This window comes from Scardinius erythrophthalmus (assembly GCF_964197995.2).
Source record: "Scardinius erythrophthalmus genome assembly, chromosome: 24".
NCBI lineage: Eukaryota > Metazoa > Chordata > Actinopteri > Cypriniformes > Leuciscidae > Scardinius > Scardinius erythrophthalmus.
This window is the reverse complement of record NC_138244.1, coordinates 27780973-27805253: the sequence shown is the minus strand read 5'-3', so window position 1 is coordinate 27805253 and position 24281 is coordinate 27780973. Positions and strand designations below refer to the sequence as shown.

At 39.1% G+C, this 24281-nt stretch overlaps 1 protein-coding gene across 3 annotated transcripts in view; it reads left to right on the top strand.

Moving 5' to 3' along the window:
- wwox (WW domain containing oxidoreductase) overlaps positions 1-24281 on the top strand; it is a 272642-nt gene that overhangs the window by 27787 nt on the left and 220574 nt on the right. For all 3 annotated transcript variants that reach the window (XM_081356428.1, XM_081356430.1, XM_081356429.1), the window contains exon 5: positions 4675-4781. In XM_081356428.1, coding sequence (XP_081212554.1) covers positions 4675-4781 — 107 coding nt within the window. The remainder of the gene's footprint in view (positions 1-4674; positions 4782-24281) is intronic.

Below are 24281 nucleotides of genomic sequence, written 5' to 3'. Positions count from 1 at the left end.
AGACAAGGCAACTTTAGTCACTCTAAATAAATAAATAAATATTGCACACATATCTATAGTATTATTTATTGAAATACATGGAACGTATTATATCACATTAATGTATTTTTTTCCTTTATTACATCAGTATTACTACAGTTGTTTGTTTGTTTGTTTATTTGTTTGTTACTGTCACATATGTGACCCTGAATCACGTCACCAGTCTCGAGTCGCACGGGTATATCTGTGGCAATAGCCAACAATACATTGTATGGGTCAAAATTATCCATTTTCCTTAAATGCCAAAAATCATTAGGATATTAAGTAAAGACCATGTTCCATGAAGATATTTTGTCAATTTCCTACCGTAAATGTATAAAACATGTATTTGAGTGAATGCAGTACAATCGCCAACATAAATTTACAACTTTAAAGGAGATTTTCTCAATGTTTCGATGTTTTGCACCCTCAGATTCCAGATTTACAATAGTTGCATCTCGACCAAATATTGTCCTATCATACCAAACCACACATCAATGGAAAGCGTATTTATTCAGCTTTCATACGATGTATAAATCTCAATTTCAAAAGTTGACCCATGTGGCTGGTTTTATGGTCCAGGGTCACAAATAATGTTGCAATGTAAATAAAAATCAATGTTATGTCAATTATTCCCTTTAAAGTCTAATAAAGCAGAAAAAGGCAGTGTAGGGCAGATTTCAGAGTGATGACAGAGAAAATCAACGAGATTCATGCCGGCGAATCCGAGCGTTAATCTGTCCGCTCCGTGTGTGTATCCTGGCGTGATTCCCATTCGCTCGCTCTGACGAGGAAGTGACCTGGAGAAGAACTCAGCAAAACAATAAAACCATCAAGTGACCCGCAGGTCATCTCGGGAACATCCCGTCTTCACAGCGTCCACACCACACGCTGACCCTCGCCTGAGCAAACAGCACTGAGGCTCAGATGCAGTGGTCATCTGACTAACCCTGATCTTAAAACAGCCGTCTTCTCACTGAAATGTCATGCTAATTCAGCTGACGAACAAGCGGAGTCATTATGTCCAAATTAATGTCAAGCCCCTCTTATTTTCCATAAATAATACATGGCGGGTCGCTGTTGTCGTTAAACATGTTCTAATTTGTTCTCCATTACAAAAAACAACAGCGTTGATTAATTCACACTTCAAGCTGAACAAGCGCCTCGATCTTCACAAGGTGACTGCGAGTCGCTCTTTTGATCAACGCTAATGCGAGACTTTTTCATTAACAAGACGATGAAAGCGCACCGCTGAAGTGTCATGTCTTGGATTTGCTGGTGAATGTGTGTTTTGTTGGTCTACTGGCAGGGAAAGCGCTTCTTGTTTGTGTTTTGGTGTGTGTTTCCCGGGAAGGAAGGCCTTGTGCGGATACACACGCGCGTTCTCCATTACTCCTAATAAGGTGTCATAAAATTGAATTCCATGCTTGGTTTGTCAGAGAGGAGGTCTTATCCTTCTCCAATTTTGAGTTTTAATGGGTAATACTCCTTAGCTCTCTCCTCACAATTAGGCCTCCTAGTTACCTTTTAATGAAAATCAGATTAAAACATAATCTAATTAAAGTTCATTTTAATCTGCGCTATCGTCCCGACTGTCTGTGGCTCAGAAACACGCCGGCACACTGTCAAAGCCGCTTCGTTTGCATAGAAGAGGAAGGCCAGACTATCAGGCAAGGGTTTTTACATATGTGTGTGTGTTGGGAAACTCGAATGAAGTGCGTTTCTGATCCCACTCTCGTTCCACGTCATATTCTGCTTCAAAATCAGAAGAAAAAAAGGATTTTTCCATGAAGAAAACAAAGCCTATTTTTAATACCACTAATTTTTTTTGCAATGCAATATTTGAGCACATTTCCACCCCCAAAATACTGTAAAGCTTCCACATTTTTCTACTTTTAATTAATTTTCTCAAGGATAATTATTATTAATTTGTCTTTACAGTAATGTATTTTTTTCTGTATTACAGTGAATATTACTAGTTTTATTAAGAGTAGCTTATTTTAGTTACTGTTGATGTTGCATTTGATTTGCATGATTTTACATAAATACATAATTAAAAGCATCAATTAAAGGCATCGAACATGCTATCACTCTGTGTTATTAAATCACAGTACTTAACTTAAAAAATATTATTATTTGTTTAGTTACAGTAATGTAATAATTTTCCTTTATTACATTAAATATTTATTTATTTATTTATTTTAAAGCATACAAATCAAATGTAACAAGACAAGGGCAACTCATGGGAGCTGAAAAATTAATATGCTTAAGCCACTCTAAATAAATAAATATTGCATCACATAATATTTATTGAAATACATGAAACATATATCACATTAATGTAAAAAGTTTCCTTTATTACATCAATATTAATACAATTGTTTGTTTGTTTATTTGTTTGTTACTGTCACAAATAATGTCAACATGGAAAAATCTGGTACTACACTGTAAACAATTATTAATCAATAAGTTATGACAACTTATGTTTTTATATTGCTTTTAACTCATCAAAATAAGTTAAGCAATTTTCATCATTTTCATTTTTTTTTTAAGTCAGTAAAATGTAGTTTAAGGAAAAATTTAAGGAAAGCAACTTTTTTTTTTTTACAGTGTGATAATGGTCCTAAAATAGGCTTTGTTGTCTTTATGCAAAAATGTTCCTTTTGATTTAGGGGCAAAATAGAAGCTAAAAATAAATAAATAAAATGCAGGTTTTATGAGGTTCGCCCTCCTTTCCCGCCTATAAAAATAAAAAGCAGTGCTACAATCATTGCAAGTGCTGGTCGGATCAGTCCTTTGGAAAGAACGGGGCTGTGAACTTCAGTGGGAAAAGTGAAGGTAAAAAACTCGGACATGCGTGCAAGTGCCACTCACAATCAGTGACAGCTGTCAGCCTTCATCATGTCCACTGATACCCATGATTCCCAGCACTGGCGTGGTTCAGCGAGCGACGGAGTCATGCCTCTCTGTCTGAGCCGTGTTGGCCTGTCAGGTCTTTTCTGAGCCATGACAGTGTAATATGTTTTACAAGCCGAATGGCCAAGGGTTATTTCACAGTCAGAGAGAGCGGCAGGCCAGCCAGTACACCAGCGCGTGTAGTCCACCTGCTGGCTGAAAACACACTTACACACTTACGTTTGCGTCGAGGGAAAACCGCAAAGGCCAATTTAGCTCTGTCGTTGAGTCTGTTTTACAGTAATAGGAGATTACAAGAAAAGAGAGCAAATCTGTATGCGTTTTCAGCCCCTTTGCTGTAATTAAACCCAGGATTTAATGAGCAAGTGTGGCCAGCAGAAAGAAGCACATGCGCCTGAGGATTATGGGTTAAAATAAGCCACTGAGCTCAAATGTCCTGCCGACAGGACAGCAGTTTCCTTCACCCTGGTGTTGTGGGACATCGCAGATTTAGAGGTTTGACCTTTGTGTCCTTCGTATGATGGCAAAACACACCGTTCGCCCCATCTGATATTCCTTCTTTAACTTGATTATTAATGTCGGACTTGCAAACCTGAGCCATTGTTATGAACTTGAGGCTTTTTCTCGCAGTATCTATTCTGAGACACATGTACCTTTATGACTGGTGCCCACTCCGGGCAATAAAGTGCTGATGCCAGCTTAAGAGAAACTTTAAACACACTTGGTGTAATCAAAGGCACAATGCAAAACGGCAGGTCAGCAAAACCAGCCAAAACAATACCCCAAGTCCCCCCTAAATATAACCTTTTTCAGTGAAGCAAATGTTTTGTGTTTCTGCCTTCCCGTACGGAGTATATTTAGATCATTGTTTCTACCTTTTGGGTTTGACTGACCCATTTAGAGTGGCGATTTTTGAAAATTAATTTGAGAAACTGATATGAGGAGTAATTTCTAAATGAGGCTGAAGTATCTCTGACGCTCTATGATGGAGCCTCTTATCACTCTAGCTTTGAAGTGCTTTAGGATCATGGGTTTGGCAAAAAGAAATACACATTATGGATTTTACATCTCCGTTTAGTCATTTATTCTTGCAAAAAAATCTGCTTTCTTAATCAGTATACAAGTACAAGCAAAAAGGTCCATTAATTTACTTAATGCACCAAAAATGTACCCTCTTTTCAGAGTTATGTATCCTTTGATTAAGTTTTCCTGTTTTAAACGTAAATAAAACATTGGCGAGGCTTATGCATAGAACAAAAGAATGACTTGCTAATAAAGTAAGAAAACCAAACTTAATTCAAGATATATTTTCTGATAGCAAGTCATTGTTTCACAATTTTATTTTCAAGTAATGTATCTTTTTAAAGATATTTCGATAAATACAGATTATTTTTTGCAGTGTAAATGTGCTTGCGATAGACATTCTGTCATTGGGGTGCCTCAAGGTCTTGTCCTGGGTCCGGTTTCATTTCATTATCATTACCAAAGCTATTGGAGTTTCTCTGCTTTGACTTAATCATTTTCATCACTTAAAAAGGGTCTTGATTGAGTATCTTAAAAAAGAGCCTTTGGCTTTCTGTCTGATGGAGAACGAATCCGAGATATGGGATTCCCGTCCACCCTCTGCTCGGGTTCATCCGCCGCAAATAACAGCAAGTTATCTGTCAAGTGACTTATCTCAATCATGTCATTTCTCTTCTCCCACAATCCCTTTTCCACCCACCCACGCCCTATCTGCAGGTTTCGAGACCGCCCGATCTTTCGCTCTTCACGGCGCCCATGTGATCTTAGCGTGCCGAAACCAAAGTCGTGCCATTAAAGCAGCAAGACTGATCACGGAGGAATGGGTGAGTAAAAACACGACACACACACACACACACACACACACACACACACACACACACACACACACACACACACACACACACATTCTTGACTACTGCATTGCGACGTCATCCCGTGTGACCTTTACATTTCATAAATCACATAGTCAGCGGCCTTCTAATGCATCCTAACTGAAGTCTATGTATGATATGGCACTGAGTGGTACTATGTATGATATGAAATATATGATCTGATCTGAATTGTTCTTCATTGGCAGCAACTCTTTCAATAGTGCTGCTTGTCGGTGGTGGACACTAACCAAGTATTTTTTACTTTGTTACTGTACTTGAGTACATTTTTATCGAGGATCTGTACTTTATCAGAGTATTGTTATTGTGGGAAATGTTATTTTTCACCCAGTTTGTCGCAGAGCATTCTGGGAGTTCATTCTTGCCTTGGATTTCATGCGTTTCGGTTTCAAACCGCAGTTCCTAACCCAGTGTAAGTCTGCTCTGTTCATAACCCAGTGTAAGTCTGCTCTGCCGCAGCGGATGCTATGGCGGACATTAGCGCCAACTACTGTCGTGGTGGAGCAATAATTTGCAGAAAATTTTGCTTAACAAGTTTAAGATTAAGTTAGTAACATTAGCGCCCTGTTGTTAAAGGATTAGTTCACTTCAGAATTAAAATGTATTGATAATTTACTCTCCCCCACGTCATCCAGAGATGTTCATGTCTTTCTTTCTTCAGTGGAAAAGAAATGAAGGTTTTTGAGGAAAACACTCCAGGATTTTTCTCCATATAATGGACTTCAATGGGGTCCAACGGGTCGAAGGTCCAGATGTGAGTTTCAGTGCAGCTTCAAAGTCTCGACACGATCCAGCTGAGGAATAAGAGTCTTATCTAGACAAACCATAAGCCATTTTATAACAAAAATAAACATTTATACTTTTAACCACAAATGCTCGTCTTGCACTAGCTGCGATGCGCCACACATCACGAAATCAGGTTGAAAGGTCACACATGTTCCGGTTTATAAATGTAGGATAGGGTGAAAAACTCCATCTCATTTTCTCCTCCAACTTCAAAATTGAAATCGTTGTTTTACCTTTTATTTAAATTTTTTTTTTTGTAAATGCCGTTTGACTAAATCTTTGCACGTTCGCGTTGTAAACACTTGGTCTGTACTTCCGCTTATGATTCCGCGTGACCTTTCAACATGACTTTTATTAATATGGAAATATAATAAATAAAAAAAATGAAATTATACTCTAAATAAGAAAACTAAAACTGCCAGCAAGTGGCTTTAAATGTCTTAATGAGTAAGTCATTGAGTAATTCATTGATTCACTGATTCATTCTTTCGATTTGTTCAAACGGCTGATTCATTCAGTAATGAAGTAAATGGCTCTCTTTATGAATGAGTCATTGAATCATTGTTTCACCCGACTGATTCGCTCAAAACGTGGATTCATTCAGAAATGAAACACCTCTGTGTTTCTCGAAGACACACAACACTGGTGCTCTGGCTTTATCGGTAATATTTTCGTTAGCAAAATTTACACAAAACACAATATTAACTTCTTATTCATTAAACTGTTGTAAATCAACATCACACTTGCACTCGTGCTGTTCGGAACAACAACAGCACTCGTGTGATTTTGCTTAACTATATCATATGATATAAATATGAGCCAAAACCCCATACAGGGGCATTTTTGCTCTGATATCTTTAATTTTAGGGGCATTATAACTGCATTACACAGGCTTCATCACACAGTGAGCTTTTGCTCTGCTTCAGGTTCCTCACCAGTCAACTATATGAGATGTAAGATGAGCTACGTAGGTCTTGGATGGGTGCGTTAAATGCATTATAATTTTAACACATTATTTTCCCCCATAACTAATTAATTGAATGCGTTAAATCGACAGCCTTTGTTAAAAGTGAATCACACTTTGGGCTTTATATCTAAAATTTCTGGTAAACATCTTTAATTTAGGTAAAAAAATGCTGTTCTTATAGAAGACATCTAAAAGCAAACTTAAAGATCCTCTAGCTTTCAACTCTCTCTCTTTTACGGTGTAATTCTTAATGAATATTCCTCTGGTCTTGACGTGGCGGGGATTTTGCCCGTGGCTCTTGCGCTCGCAGCCGATCTCTCTGATAGTCTCCATTATTAGCAGGAGGGGGGGGCGCGAGGGCCTCTGATAATTAACTTTGATTATTGCACTAATATTGTGGCGCTCTTGACACTCCCCCAGATTTATGAGTGTGAGAAAATAAACAAATGAAATGTAGGTGCTGGAGCAGAAAGAATAAGCTATTACGAGGTGCCGTAATTACAGCCATCCTGAGACTTGGAATTAGTTGATTAATTACAGGATGCCAATGGATTACAGGGGAATCTAAAGTGTTTTAAAGCAGTGGCGATATCTGATTGAACAAAGCCCTCCTCTCGACGGCAGATAAGTCCTCAGGCCCGACAGCTTCAAATCTGTCGGCGTGTTTTAATAAATGTAGAGGCATTTTACAAGCACTCCACAATACGCCAGCGGAGAAATCGGGACAATCCTTTAATAATCAGAGTTATTAAAGAACATTTAAATATTAAGGCAAATTACCTGGCACAAAAAAAAGAGTGAAAAAAAGCCAGACGATCTGATTAATGTTTACCGACACCTTGCTGGGAGTTTTAATTTTTCATTCTCTAACAATTACTGCAAAAACATCTGAAATTAATTCTCCAAATACGAGCCCTCACGACTTTTCCCTGTGAGAAACGAGGAAAGTAATACCAGATGATGGCTTGATCAAGTTAAGATTTTCATATTCTGATTAAAAAATATTGAATTTGATTTGACTCCTAAATCGCAGGTGCTGCAGATGAGTAATGGAAGGCATGATATCGGAATAAATCTCATCGACGGGAAATGCATACTTACACCTCAGGAATGATATTAATAGATCCGGGGAAGGACAGGACAAGGAAATTAATCGTTAAAATGATGAATGTACTCGCCGTGTCTTCCCACGCTCTTACGGCGGGGTTATTTTGATAAAGATGTATGTTTTGGGATCTACAGAATGAAGGGTCATGGCATCTACTTCCCAGGTCACCTGGAATGCCGTACAGGCTTCTGGAGCTTCAGTGAAGAAAAGTACTGTTGAAAATCCAGAGTCAAATCCTGCCAATACATCACATGCTGCACAATTAGGCTGTCAAAAAACCCACGAGTGAGTCTTGAGGCACGGGTCAAAAGCTACAGTGCTAAAGGATCAGAATATGGCTATTTTAGATACATCTGAAAACATTTTAAAGTGATAGTTCATCCAAAAATGAAAATTAGCCCATGATTTACTCACCCTCGAGTCATCCTAGGTGTATATGACATTCTTCTCTCAGACGAACACAATCAGAGTTATATTAAAAAAATGTCCTGGCTCTTCCAAGCTTTATAATGGCAGTGAATTGCCGTTTCTGTTTTGAAGTCCATAAAAGTGCATCTTTCCATCATAAAAGTGCATCTTTCCATCATAAAAGTGCATCTATCCATCTTAAAAGTGATCTTTCATCTTAAAAGTGCATTTAAGTGCATCTGTCCATCATAAAAGTGCATCTATCCATGATAAATCTATCCATCATAAAAGTGCATCTATCCATCATAAAAGTGCACCTATCCATGATAAAAGTGCATCTATTCATCATAAAAGTGCATCTATCCATCATAAAAGTGCATCTATCCATCATAAAAGTGCACCTATCCATGATAAAAGTGCATCTATTCATCATAAAAGTGCATCTATCCATCATAAAAGTGCATCTATCCATCATAAAGTGCATCTGTCCATCATAGAAGTGCATCTGTCCGTCATAAAAGTGCATCTATCCATGATAAAAGTGCATCTATTCATCATAAAAGTGCATCTATCCATCATAAAAGTGCATCTATCCATCATAAAGTGCATCTATCCATCATAAAGTGCATCTATCCATCATAAAAGTGCATCTATCCATGATAAAAGTGCATCTATTCATTATAAAAGTGCATCTATCCATCATAAAAGTGCATCTATCCATCATAAAGTGCATCTATCCATCATAAAAGTGCATCTATCCATGATAAAAGTGCATCTATTCATCATAAAAGTGCATCTATCCATCATAAAGTGCATCTGTCCATCATAAAAGTGCATCTATTCATCATAAAGTGCATCTGTCCATCATAAAAGTGCATCTGTCCATCATAAAAGTGTCTATCCATCATAAAAGTGCATCTGTCCATCATAAAAGTGCATTTAAATGCATCTATCCATGATAAATCTATCCATCATAAAAGTGCATCTATCCATGATAAAAGTCCTCCTGAAGTGAAGAAATGCACTTGTGTAAGAAAAATATCCATATTTAATACTTTATAAAATAAAATAACTAGCTTCCGACCAAACGACCATATGGATTCCACTTACGCCTAAAGCGCAACTTGGCCAGAAGCTAGTTATTGCTAGTTATTATTTTTATTATTTTTGGGTGAACTATCCCTTTCAGAGGGATTTCATTTAGTTTTTTAATCTCTTGCTGTAACTCAGTCCATCATTTAAATAAATAGACATCCATGCATTAAATATAATACTTTATATAAATGTTTGTGAATCTAGAATTCGCTTGCGACTATTAATTTATAATAGTCAATGCAAGTTTGTAGTCCTTTTGCTCTTTTTATTTACTGTTTCTGCAAGTGTTGTGACATCGTCCCCTTGTGAAACGCAGCTCTGTCTGCTGATGTCATTTCCTGCGCTGAAACATTGCTGATTGTCCTGAGAGAAACAATGGTTTATTTATAGAGGGTTGCTCTGCAGATCTCTCTGTTCGTGTGAACAAGCTTACTAATCACACCGTAAATGCCTTCATCTTTCCATCCTCAGTAATCAGAGCAGCAAAAAAAGCGTGGAGTCACGCTGAATCAGCACACACACACACACACACTCGTCTGCTTTAACCCCGCGGCCGGGAACCCATCCATCTCCGCTTCCCAGATCCTCGGGCTTATGCTGAGGGTCATCCAAGCATCGCTTGAAGGTCGAAGCGAGCTGTGAGGTCGGGGGGGAAGCGAGGGCCACTGTTCTCAGGCCTCGTCACCTCTGATTGTGGAGCGCTGTTGATAAAGACACATCTGTCAGAGGGAACTAACTGAGCTCAGTCCTGTACTTTCACATCTACATCTCTCTGAAATAATAAGCTTGTGTTTGTTCGTCAGCCAGTGTGAGTTTAGACTCTTACAACCGTGGACATTTAAGGAAGGGTGAGTGTTTATATTATGAGTGTGTTTTACAATAAGAAACACATTGGTGGTGTTTATGGGGTTGAGCGGGTGGGTTTTATAGTGCGCGATGGGCCACAGTAAAGACACAACAGAATTAAACCGCAGATGTGCACTGGAGCACAGAAAACAGCCCCGCTGGGCCCTGCAGTCCTGGGACTTAGTGTGTGCTTCTCATTCATTCATCAGGCGGCGTCTTCTGAAGCCAAGTTTAGTTAATGTGAAAACTACATTTAGATTTAGACAATTACCTTAAGTCCAAAATAATGAGTGGTTCTTGTTGCATGGAACTTGTTTTTCTATCTATTTATTTTTTCCTTTGCAATTTATAAAATGTCTTTTGAACACCATTAAAAACTTCTTTGAATTTATCTTAAGCGCAGTTCTTGAAAAATTAAGATTTTGTCAGATATTTTCTTAAAAACATATATACATTTTTTTCTTAAGAAAATTACTTTGGTGTTACACCTGATTATACGGCAGTTCTTGCCGAAGAATTGCTGGTCCACTCGAAACACCTCGAAGGCCGTATTTTTACAGTGCAGATTACCATAATGATCGCAATAAGCACACACAGTATTTCTGTCACGACTGGCTTGACTTGTCTCGATTTGCACTCTCTCTATAGTGAATTATCCTGTGATTGGGCGCTTTCAAACATTATGTGCTGAATGCTGCCTTATTTAGAATTATGTCGTAATTATAAGATTAAAGATGCCTATTTGACTCGTCACAATTCAGGAAGTCAAATCTTTCTTAAGTTTTGTCTTTAGAAAAATCTTAAGAAATGTTTTGGGGATACAAATTATTTTTTAACTTTTCTGCAGTTAGAAAAGAAGAAGAACACATCACTTTTCATTCTTAAAGGAGTAGTTCACTTTAAAATGAAAATTAGCCCATGATTTTCAAGCCATCCTAGGTTTATGACCTCCTTCTTTCAGACGAATACAATCAGAGTTATATTAATAAATATCCTGGCTCTTGCAAGCTTAATAATGGCAGTGAATTGCAACCAACAGATTGGAGCTCAAAAAAGTGCATCTGTCCATCATAAACGAACTCCACGCGGCTCTGGGGGGATAATAAATGCCTTCTGAAGCAAAATTATGAGTTTGTATTAGAAAAATATTCATATTTAACACGTTACAAAGTAAAATTCTAGCTTCTGGCCAAATGAACATACGCAGTCTCTACTTACGCCTAAAGCACAACATGTGACCTCAGAAGTAGCGTAGATCATGGCGTAGCGTAAATATCAGCAGTGCGTCGCATTACTCGCAAAAGTTGCGCTTTATATTTTAGTCGAATCTGTATGTTCGTTTGGCCGGAAGCTAGTTATTTTACTTTATAAAGTTTTAAATATGAAAACCCCTAGTTTAGGGTGACCATATTTTAGTTTTCAGAAAACAGGACGGGGGCGTGGTTGATGGGCGGGGTGTGATTTTTGGGGGGCGTGGTTAAGGGTAGGGGCGTGGTTTGGGCGAGAATGCATCAAAAATACTTGACAAATGCATTCACAACCTTGCAACTATGTTATTGTACTTTAATACATAAAGTAATACATCCTTTCCATTCAATGTTTGACCCGCAACAATAGAATACAAAAAAAATAAAAATAAAATTAGCTTTAACACCTTTTACATGACACTATTTCTTTTCATGGCCATAGGTTAAAAATCTACTACTACTAAAAAAAAAAAAAAAAATCTTCTACACCATTTCAGTAAAAAAACAATTTCAATCCTTCTGATGTTCTTTAGCCTATACTTTCTTTATGTGGGCTTCTAGGTCGCCAGCACCTTGACAGCTTTGCAGTTCATGCATTCTGCTTTACACGGCCGAAACCGAAACGAAAACACGGGAATCGTGTCACGCTGCTAAAATTCTGTGAAGGTAAAGTCCGCCTACTTTGATTTGATTGGTCATTTCAAATATTCAGACATTGACAAGCAGTGACAGACCAATGAGGCTGCGATGAACAGATACACACACACACAGGCCTCTGTATTCTGACGTGCTCTGCTTGACGCTGCGGATTGAAGAACGCGCTGATTATAACAAGAGGGGGTGAAGCCAAAGCCAGTTTCATATGTTTTGTGTGCAAAGGCAATCGTGTATTTAAAGTACACGCTTAATGGCCCAATGAAAAATAATGAAAACCAGGACATTTTCATCACTTTTTAAAAAACAGACAGGACGTGAAAACAGGACATGTCCTGGGAAAACAGGATGTTTGGTCACCCTACCCTAGTTAGTTTTATTGTTAGATTTTTTTTTCCTTTTACCTTAAAGGGTTAGTTCACTCAAAAATTACAATTCTGTCATCATTTTCTCACCCTGTTGGTCCAAACCTGTAAGACTGTTCATCTTCAAAACACAAATAATTCTCATGTTACGCAGCACGTTTGAGCTTCAGCGAGAGCCAATGAGGTTCATTCTCGTGAGTCTAGCAAGAGCTCCTGTTTATGGTCACTGAACAATGTTTATATGTGAATAACAGCCTCTTCAGAACATTTGGAAAACCTCTCAATTCATATGGATTCGTTTTACGATCACTTTATGAACTTTTTGCGACAAATTGGTAGTTGTGTGGACACTCAATGGAGGGACAGAAAGCTAAAAATATGACATAAAATATCTTCATTTGTGCTTCAAAGATGAATGAAAGACTTATGGGTTTGAAACGACATGAGGGTGAGTAAATTGACTTTATTCATTTTTGGGTGAACTAACCTTTCAAAACATAGTGATTTTGCTTTAAATCGACATATCGATGGCTAATGATAAAAGTAGTATTAGCATATAGTAGAGCACTTGACAATGTTGTGCCCATGCTTAATTTTCTTGATTGTCTATACAATTCTGCTGATCTTTGATTCATGACCTCGGGAGGGATGTTTAATAGAGCCCCTGGAGGGATTGTTTTCAGATCAAGGCCTGTCTAATGTCCAGCAGAATAACTTAAACATTTTTTTCCCATTTAAGAGCATTAGCCAGTAGCCACACTTTTTTTTTCTCCTTGTGTCAAAATGGTAATGAGGTACTTTGTAATCATGTTAATTGCCGACCTAGCTTCGTGTTAGCATGTGTTCATTGTTTCCGTGAAACAGTATTTACAATCAAGATGAAAATTAACACGCTGCGTGTGGGTTGAAGAAGCGTTGTGTTGTTAGGGTGAGCTCTGGAACCAATTAGGCCAGGCCCTCCTCTCCACTGAGGGTTGATGGGAGGAAAGCTCAACCTTGTAATGCCTAAAAAGCGAATTAACATTGTGGCGGATAGACAGGTCTTTGTAATTAGATAACTGACCGTGTTTAGACTTCATGGTCTTCGGGCGTTGTTTAGTAAATGCAGTCCACTCCTGTCATGTTGGGCTCTTTATTTAGCACTAGCACAAGAGTTGGGGGGCAACTAACTAAAGTAATTATTCTACTAACTCGACTACGTTTTTAAATCAAATGTTTTCCCTCATTTATAGCATTTGTTTTAGTGAATCTGTTCACTAAACGGTTCATGTAAATGACCCCTTTTCCCGGAAAAAAAATCTAAATATTGTAAGTATCAAATTATTTTGTTTAGTAGTTGCTGTTAAGCACTATGATTTTGATCTAGTTATATAAATTAAGATGTTTTCTAGTGTTAGTGAGTAAATGTTGCTGTTTGAGCATGAAAAAGCTCTGGGAAGCTTATATCTATATCAGAGTCAGTGTTTCTGAACTCCCTGAAACGCCTCCATTGTAGTCTTAAAGTTTCTTCCGGGAACGAACACGTCACAATATTCCTCATTTAAATAATTCATACGCAGAATAAAGGGGCGGGGCCTGATTGAGTTAGTTAGTAGTGTGTTGAACTGGTGGTTATGGTAAGAGGCGGGACATTTCCCAAACACACTCGAAGTGCTTGACCAATCACAACACACTGATCCAGCCGACCAATCAGAGCACAGTGTGCTTTTCAGAAGGAGGGGCTTCATAGAGACAGGAAGTAAACAGAGCGTTACTGACAGACTGGGAAGAGAGGAGCCGCAACAATGGAGAATATGAGGAAATAATCAACATTCAAGCAGGAAAACATGTTCTAGTAGAGCCTGAAACAACATCAAGAGTTTGTGAGGGCATAATATAGGGTTTTTATAGAACTGTGATTGAATTGCTGTAGATTGACGAGTAGGCGGTCCGTCTCGACTGCAGTAAATAATTAACTGTATCTGGTGGCTGATCACTTTATGTTGAACTCATTAATGGTTGCTGTCACTCATGTTGTATGAAATTGCCAGCTATTATTGAAAAATGATGTGCAGTCATTGATGCCCAGATCGTTATCGGTCTGAACATCCTCCTTTTAAAGTCGTTTTCATGAAATGAAAATGTACCCTTTATTTTTTCTGTTAGCATTATTGATTTTATTGTGAACGATCTATCCATGCATGTTTCGTTTGGTTTTCACCTCGTAGTTTTTATTTTTAAAGTGTCATAACTTTATCATCCAGTGAAATGACAGAGTTCTCTCTGGTGACAAATGCCGTACTTCTCCAATCAATGAGTCCGCTTAAACCCGCCCCTTTCTTATGATTGACAGCAGAGCTCGCATTCAGAACTGACACCATCCAATCAACACCGACTGATGGAAATAAGCCCCGCCCAAAATGTTTTTCTTTTTCCGATAATGTACATCACAGTACAAAAGTAAAGCATCTGTTGTGACTTCAGTTTCATCGCGATTTAAAAGGTTAAAGTTGTCACACTACAGTAGACGAGATACTCGCTTTTGCTGCATTTACTGGGGAAAATCTATTAAAAAGCTTCAATGTAATTAGTGAAGCTAATTAGATTTTCAAAAGTGTTGCTTGACTGTAGTTTAAGTAAATCTATAAGAAGCTTGGGAAACTACAAACACTGCCGTAAACCATATATCTATATTTGAGGCGCAGGAGAAAAAAAAAAACACTTGAAAAAAATACATAAATCAGTATTTAATCTGTTTTTTGGGTGAAGAATCAAGGAAAGTAAATATCATGGCTTTGAAGTGATTAAACCTGAAAACAACATGCAGAAAACAGATGGACCAAAAATAAAGAGTATTTGTATCAGCAGAATGAGCTGCACAAAGACTGAGGCTAATTATGTTTACTTTGTGTTTCCAAGTTATTTGCGAGATCTTGTAGTTTAGTCTTTTAGTCTTTCGTTTAACCTTTGATGATGTAACGCGAGTCTCCTGATCTCAGATATTGAGCAGAATATAATTGAGGTCAAACTCATGCACCTCGCTTAAGTGGAACGTGCAAAACAACAGCAGCTAATCCTCGGCAAGAGGAGGATCACCCGAGCGGGATCATGCACTTGTGTTTTTCTAAGCCTATTTTTTCCTGGACCTGCTCGAGACGAGAGCGTGTTCGTTTCGGAGAGCCCGGGAGCGTGTGTATGTGAACGTCCGTGTCATGTTGATGTGCGGGTTCGGGACGCTGGCCTTGATCACGGGTGAAGGCTGGCGGATTTAAAGAGGACCTGACGTGTCTGTAATGCTGACCTGGAGTATTGCTGGGCGCCCTGGGGCCGGAAGGGCACACTGCTCTCTCGAGAAGGGCTCCTTGAACCTGTTGTGTGTGCCAGTGCTCCTGCTTTTGGGAGAATACAGGAGATCCGAATATGAAATATACTTTATTGTCCCTGATAGGGAAATTTGCAATGGACTCCATAGCCAGCATTTCGCCAAAACCTGATACATTAAAAAATTACAAACAATATTCATACACATCATACACATAAAAAATAAATAGACTTTACTAATTCATGTTCACTTTACTAATGAACCGGTTGTGTTTGTAACGGAGAGTTCTGTCCCTTCTCCCAGATGGGAAGAGTTCATAAGAGCGGTGCTTAAAATCCTTTTAGCCTCATTTAGTGTGCATTGATCATACAGAGGATAGCCTTTCAGTCCAAACATTTTCATCGAAGTTCGAACAACATATAGTATCTTTGATTTTGATTTTACAGAAGGATCACCGTACCAAGTGGACAGACCATATCTAATCACACTTTCTAGTACAGACTGATAAAAAAAGGAGCATCATTTTCCTATCAACTCCATAAAACCTATAGATATAGTATATACTGGCAGTCAGAAGTTTGAAATAATTATGAATTTTTAAAGATTTTTTTAAAGGAAGTCTCTTCTGCTCACCGATACTGCATTTATTTGATCAAAAATACTGTAAAGACCGTAACATATTATTACAGTTTAAAACAGATGTTTTCTGTGTGAATATATAGTAAAGAATTTATTTCTGTGATCAAAGCTGAATTATCAGCATCATTACTCCAGTCTTCAGTGTCACATGATCCTTCAGAAATCATCATATCATGATTCGATAGTGTGTGTGTGTGTATGTGTTTGTCTACAGATTCACTCACACTCTTGATCCACACAATTATTACATTGTTTAAATTAATACCTATTTCGCTAACTTTGATTTTGTAAATGTACATTTCTGAAATACATAACTTAGACAGTTTCCTCTGATAACAGATCACTGTAAATTGTAATGTGGACTCGTACACTTTATGTAAAGCTGCTTTGAAACGATGTGTATTGTAAAAAACGTTATACAAATAAACGTGAATTGAATTTAATTGAATTTGAGGATCAAGAAACATTTATGATCATTATCAATGATGAAAACAGTTGTGCTGCTTCATATTTTAATTTTTTTGGTGGAAAACGTGATACATTTCCTTTAAAAGTTTGGGGTAAGATAGATTTAAATAAATAAATACTTTTATTCAACAAGGACGCATTAAATTGATCAAAAGTGACTGTAAAGACATTTTTAATGTTGCAAACCCTAGTGAAGAATAAATATATGTGTATTTGAAATGCGTTTATTTTATGGCAAGTATACTACAAACATGTTTACATATTTATGTACTTAATATAAATACCCTGCAACTCTAAATTGTTATACTTAAAGTCTGCTAAATTGGAATAACTAATTTTGTACTTAATGCACTTTATCCAGAAATAGTGCTGAAGTTCACCTAAAGATAAACTTAAGTATATGCTATTGTGCTAAGTGGAACTATTGCAAGAATACTTTAGGTACAATTTAACTTTCTTGCATTTAAAGACTGAAATTATAGATCATACTATCCTTAGTGATATTAAACACATTTAGGCTTAATATAAAAAAATGTACATTGTGCAATAAAGAACACTCCAAATAAATTTTAATTATAATATGTATATCAGTAAGTCTCAAGCGATATGTCAGTAAATATGTTAATGAATTTGTAGAATACTTGGTATGAAATAAATGTATTTTAAATACATTTTAGTATAGTTTTTTTTCCACTGGGGAAAATATTCATAAATATGTTCTTTTTCACTTTATCTAATCATCAAGGAATCATGAAAAACATTTATCACAGTTTTCACCAAAACATTGAGCAGCAAAAACTGTTTTCAACATTGATAACCTTTATTTCTTTCCTTTTTTATAATTGAGCACCAATATAATTGATAATAACCTTTTTTCAGCAAATCAGCATATTAGAATGGTTTCTGAAGAAATTATGCTGAAAAATCAGCTTTGATTACAGGAATAAATTAAGTTTTACAATATATTCACAGTTATTTTGGTACCGCAACACTTAATGTCGATGGTCCACTTTAGACGTTCTACTATTTTAATGTAGTTGCAAAGTTGGTCACTTTAGATTAGGGTCCATTTCTCACTATTAAATAACTATTACCTTAGATCTTTGCCTCATAAACTCATAATTTCTGCTTATTAATAGTTAGTAAGGTAGTTGTTAAGTTTAGGTATTGGTATAAAGGCATGTAGAATATGATCACGCAGAAAAAGGCATTAATATGTGCTTTATAAGCACTAATAAACAGCCAATATCCTAGTAATCTGCATGCTAATAAGCAACTCATTAAAGGAGTAGTTCACTTTAAAATGAAAATTCTGTCATCATATACTCACCCTCATGTTGTTTCAAACCTGTATGAATTTCTTTCTTCTGCTGAACAGAAAGGAAGATATTTAGAAGAATGTCAGTAACCAGACAGTTTCTGGTCTCATTGACTTCCATAGTAGGAAAAAAATATACTATGGAAGTCAATGGGACCAGAAACTGTCTGGTTACTGACATTCTTCTAAATATCTTCCTTTCTGTTCAGCAGAAGAAAGAAATTCATACAGGTTTGAAACAACATGAGGGTGAGTATATGATGACAGAATTGTCATTTTAAAGTGAACTATTCCTTTAAGAGTGAGAATTGGACCCTAAAGTGTTACCCAAAGTTACTTATAGTTAGTGAGATGACTAAAGTTGAACCATCATCCTTTGTTAACATGTTTTGTGTTTGATGAAGAGCTGTTTCCACAATCTAGTCACAGACTGTGTTGTGTGTTGCGGACAGAATAAGCTTCAGCTTCAGTACTAGAGTCAGTGTGCACTATAGACTCAGTGTGCACTATAGAGTCAGTGTGCACTATAATAGAGTCAGTGTGGACTATAGAGTCAGTGTGGACTATAGAGTCAGTGTGCACTATAGACTGAGTGTGCACTAGAGTCAGTGTGCACTAGAGTCAGTGTGGACTATAGAGTCAGTGTGGACTATAGAGTCAGTGTGCACTATAGACTCAGTGTGCACTATAGACTCAGTGTGCACTATAATAGAGTCAGTGTGGACTATAGAGTCAGTGTGGACTATAGACTCAGTGTGCACTATAGAGTCAGTGTGCACTATAGACTCAGTGTGCACTATAGACTCAGTGTGCACTATAATAGAGTCAGTGTGGACTATAGAGTCAGTGTGGACTATAGACTCAGTGTGCACTATAGAGTCAGTGTATACTATAGACTCAGTGTGCACTATAGACTCAGTGTGCACTATAGACTCAGTGTGCACTATAATAGAGTCAGTGTGGACTATAGAGTCAGTGTGGACTATAGAGTCAGTGTGCACTAGAGTCAGTGTGCACTAGAGTCAGTGTGCACTGTAGAGTCAGTGTGCACTAGAGTCAGTATGCACTAGAGTCAGTGTGCACTATAGACAGTGTGCACTATAGAGTCAGTGTGCACGATAGAGTCAGTATGCACTAGAGTCAGTATGCACTAGAGTCAGTGTGCACGATAGAGTCAGTGTGCACTAGAGTCAGTGAATGCAGTGCTGTCGTCCTCTTCTAATGACTGCCAGTGGATGAAGGTTAAAGAGTTCACTGCTTTTTACCTTGCTTTATTAACTTGCTGCTAAACCCTTCATCTGTTAGGTGCCAATGGGATTAATTAAAAGAGTTAGGCAAATAATTACCATGAAAAGTTCATATTACTCAATTAAATGACGTGCCCTCTTTATTTAATTAGAAATACAACGTTGAATGGATCTAGAGCACTGAATCAAGACTGATTCAATGTCTCAATACATTTATCCTAAAGCTGCTCTTCAGCCATGAAACATGGTGGCAAGTTTGATATGTATAGTATATATGTAAAAAATATTTTTTTTTACATATATTTGATGTATTTACATAAATTATATACATATTACATATGATGTATATTTAGTTACAATTTCTGGTATTCAATCTATTGTATTGCAATAATTGTTATTTAAAAAAAAAAAATATATGTAATTTCATTATATAGTTGTGAATCAGTAGCCTTTTAGCCATGGTTAGGGTGACCAAACGTCCTGTTTTCCCAGGACATGTCCTGGCCGTCCTGTCTGTTTTTTAAAAAGTGATGAAAATGTCCTGGTTTTCATTATTTTTCATTGGGCCATTAAAGGGTTACTTCAGGATTTAGCATTAAGCTTTGTATTAGTAGAAAACCTGTAGTATTTTCGAATTACCATGCTTTCCCCCCTCATATCCCCCTGAGAGGAGAGATTTATGTATTTTTTGTCTGGAAAAAATCCTCCAATGACGCAAAAATCGTCATTTTGCGTCATCGGAGGATTTTCTGTCCAGAGGCTAAAGACTACAGCCAGTAGATGGCGTTGTTCCGCATGTTTTCAGCCCGCCCATAGAGGGTGGGATCTCACTCACAGAATGTACACAGTATCAGCCGTCTTTCTTTGGAATCTAAGCTAGCACTAGCAGGCTCTTGTTCTGTGGAGAAAGCTGAATAATAGGAGAAAGCTGAGTAAGTAGGGGTTACCATCTTCCTTTTCCCGGACTTGTCCGGCGGGCGAGACTGTTAAAAATGTCCGGGATTCGGCTTTTGCGTTCTGCGGTCGCCATTCATTGTTTACATGCACACCTCTCGTTTCAATCTAACTGAATTAATTCCGATCGGTGAATCTGACTGTAGTGTTTACATGAACGCTAAACAAGTGATTGGTTGGTTGATGTGCGTTTTAACATTGCTAAGAAAATTCCCGCTCCTCCGTGAGATATGCGAGACCCGGCGCGTCTCAGTAATGAAGCCACCGGCCTCGCGCCGTTCTCCCGCGGCCGTCAGCCTCGTCCTGCTCGCCACAGTAAACATGATGAATGGCGACTGTAGAACGCAAAAGCCGAATCCCGGACATTTTGGGTCTCTAAATCCCTGGCAAACTCATCACTTACTTAGGCTAGCCTTGTTGTTTTCAACTGTGCTCTCTAACCGGTAGGCGTGGCCTCCTAAGGCAGCGAAGCAAGTGCATTCTGGGAGTTGTTGTCTTTCATCCACATAAGCCAAAAATACATTTTCTGGCTTTTCTCAGTCTAGAAAGCTCCAAATTCAAAAATTTCTCCACATTTCTTCTACTTAAATGACCTATTTTAAATACACATTCATCTTCCCAGAGGTGAAGTATCCCTTTAAGAGTGTACTTTAAATACACGCTTGCCTTTGCACACAAAACAAACAAACACGTCAGAATACAGAGGCCTGTGTGTGTGTGTGTGTGTTCATCGCAGCCTCATTGTCATTGGTCTGTCACCATACCTGTCGGATGGCTAAATAGACATTAATTGCCCAGATATTAACATAAATAAATACATACTATTCAATTAAAATAAACATAAATATGACTTATTCATGTTTCTTTATTTATTTTTATCGATTGCAACAATTAACTACATTAATTAATCACGATTAATTGCCATTAAAAAAACTTACTTTTTAACATATTTTATAATGTAATAATTTCACAAATAATCTCCAAATTAAGGTAGAAAAACATAAAACAGTATATTTTAAATATTTGTCTAACAGGTAGGAAAAATATACAGAAATTGAAGTTATCAAACAGTTTGCACTGCATACAATTTAAATTGTACATAGATTAATCCTTATTAAAGTAAAAAAAGATTTTTAGTCAAGAGCAGTGAGTGTTTTTCTCTGTTACCTTTGTTCTTTGGTTAACTTTACTGACAGAAAGCTTTATTGGTTCCCTTTCGAACGGTCACTTCGTATTGCGTAGCTATACGCATTGGGGAAACTCCTTTTCCTCGATTTACTGAAGCTTTTATGTAAAACGCATTTGCAGCTGCACAGCTAGCACACTGAGCGTCTGGCTCGCTCATAGGCTGTGCTGCAGCAACTGCTTAAACCAATGGCGCGGGCGCCTCTGACAGGCTACCAATGAGCATCATTGCACGTCAGAGCTCCCAAAGGGGGCGTGGCCTTAGTCTATATCAGAGCCCCGAATTCGCCATTATATCAGATATCACTCCTTCAGTGACAACTTCATGTCTCTGACTGTTTTACTGAGCTTCGCCGTTTGAACAAGCCCTTCAGCCTGAGCGAGCATCTATTCAGCGGACTACGCCCTTTCTGCCGTTTTCCCCTGACGCCGTCTCACCTGTGGCTATCCGGCGACGACGACGATACATATCCTTTTACTAGCAATTAATGTTTCTAATATGCCTGGTTCATCTTGTGCCACGTGCGGAGGTAAGCTGCACGAGGCTGATGGACACGCGAGCTGCATTTCTTGCCTGGGAGTTCTCCACGCAAAATGCACTCTCTGCCGGCGGATGTGTGCCACGTGCGGATGCATCTGCATGAGGCTTATTACATCATGCGCTCGCGGCTAGCTCTCCTTTTGGACGGCAAACTGCCTCTTGCGCTCCCCCCGTTTTTTCCCTCGTCGAGCCTCGACGGAAGAAGCGCGTGGGTAGATGTTCGAGCGGCTAGCTCTCTTTACGACACAAGAGAGCTACCCCGCCCTTGGTTTTGCACGTCACACACAGAAGCGCGTTTTCTCTGAAAATGCTCTCATGCGCTTGCCCGCTTCCTTCCCTCATTGAGCAGCGACGGAAGAAGCGCGCGGTCAGATGTGCGGATCGGCTTATTACGTCATGCGCTCGCGGCTAGCTCTCCTTTGGGACGGCAAACCGCCTCTCGCGCTCCCCCTCGTTTCTTCCCTCGTCGAGCCTCGACGGAAGAAGCGCGTGGGTAGATGTTTCGAGCGGCTAGCTCTCTTTACGACACAAGAGAGCTACCCCGCCCTCTGTTTTGCATGTCACACAGAAGCGCGTTTTCTCTGAAAATGCTCTCTCGTGCAGCAGCAACGGAAGAAGCGCGCGGTCAGATGTGCACGCGGCTATCTCTCTTTACGACACGAGAGCTACCGCTCCCTTACATTCTGTTCATCACGCAGAACCTTCTCCGTGATTCAGACACAACAGCGCGTTTTCATGCCTGGAATCAACCACGCTGAAACCGTTCTCTCTCACTGCAAGAACAAGCTGCCATTCTAAGTATTATAAGAGTTTTTCTCTGTCAATCCCCCTCTGTCAGTGGTGGATTCTGAGACTCTCGCGCCTCTCGGCTGGACTAAATCTTTTCACCAAAGCGAACGAGTTCACGTCGGCTCCGCCCCCGCGTGACTCACCCTCGTTGGCAACGTCCGGGACAGGGGTTGGTCGGGCTCAACGTTGACCCCGCCCCCATCTAAACCCAGCAGGAGTGCAATTAGAAGGAGAATGGCTAGCTAGTCATGTTGAATCACGATTCTAACAAAGCTATAACTGCAGTCTAGGGGAAACCGTGCACTGCTGCAAACTATCGCTGTTCTCACAGCAGCTCAAACAGAGTGAGAAATAAATGTTCCCCCACAGCCCCCGCTCACAGGTAGCTGGGAACGTTCTCAAATCAGTCATTAGGCCCGTTACAAGCGTGCCACTCATGCCGCACACTATTACTGCAGTCAGCGTGCCCGCTATGAAGCGTGCGCCGCCACAGATAGTCACTGCTCAAAATCCCATGACACTTCTCACAGCTCCCTGTCTAATTCAGGTGGCTGGAGATTTTATTATTGTCAACAGGCCCACTGCACTGCGTGCGCCTCTACAAACAAACGCCTTTTCACGGCGACCCACGTAATGCACAAAAAGAGTATGTTTCACAATCACAACACACGGGTTCACGGTCCCCCTTCGCTAGGCGGCCCCCTCCCAGTTGTTACACTGACTTTTCCCCAGACAAAAGCCTGTACAGTCAGTCCAACACTCAGTATGTGCACAAATCACAATGTAAGGGTATCAGGTCCCCCTGTGTTAGGCGGCCCATCCCAAACTGTGTATCAAACCCTAGCCACACGGGCATGGGCCTGGCAAGCCATCCCCGATGTGTTGAGTTGGGTCATAAACATTATAAAACGAGGCTACTCGCTCCAATTCGCTCACAGACCCCCAAAGTTTCAGGCGGTTGTCGAGTCTTCAGTGAGAAGCAACGTGGGTCACGTGCTTCGCGCCGAAGTACAGAATTTGTTAGCAAAAGGGGCGATAAAATTAATCCCCCCCTCGCAAACACACTCGGGGTTCTACAGCCGTTATTTTCTAATTCTGAAAAAAGACGGCGGTCTCAGACCCATACTAGATTTGAGACATTTGAACAAAGCTCTCATGAGACGGCCTTTCAAAATGTTGACTATCAAACACATCCTAGCGCAAATTCGCCCGGGGGACTGGTTTGTAACAATGGATCTGAAAGACGCATACTTTCATATTCAGATAGACCCTCATCACAGGCCATTCTTGAGATTCGCCTTCGAGGGTCAAGCTTATCAGTACACGGTTCTGCCTTTAGGCCTGTCCCTAGCACCCCGTACATTCACGAAGTGCATGGATGAGACATCAGGGAGTGCGCGTGTTGAACTATCTCGACGACTGGCTGGTGCTAGCGCAATCGAGAGCAGAGCTAATAGCTCACAGGGATTTGATTCTTGGCCATTTGAAATGCCTGGGTCTCACAATCAATGTCACC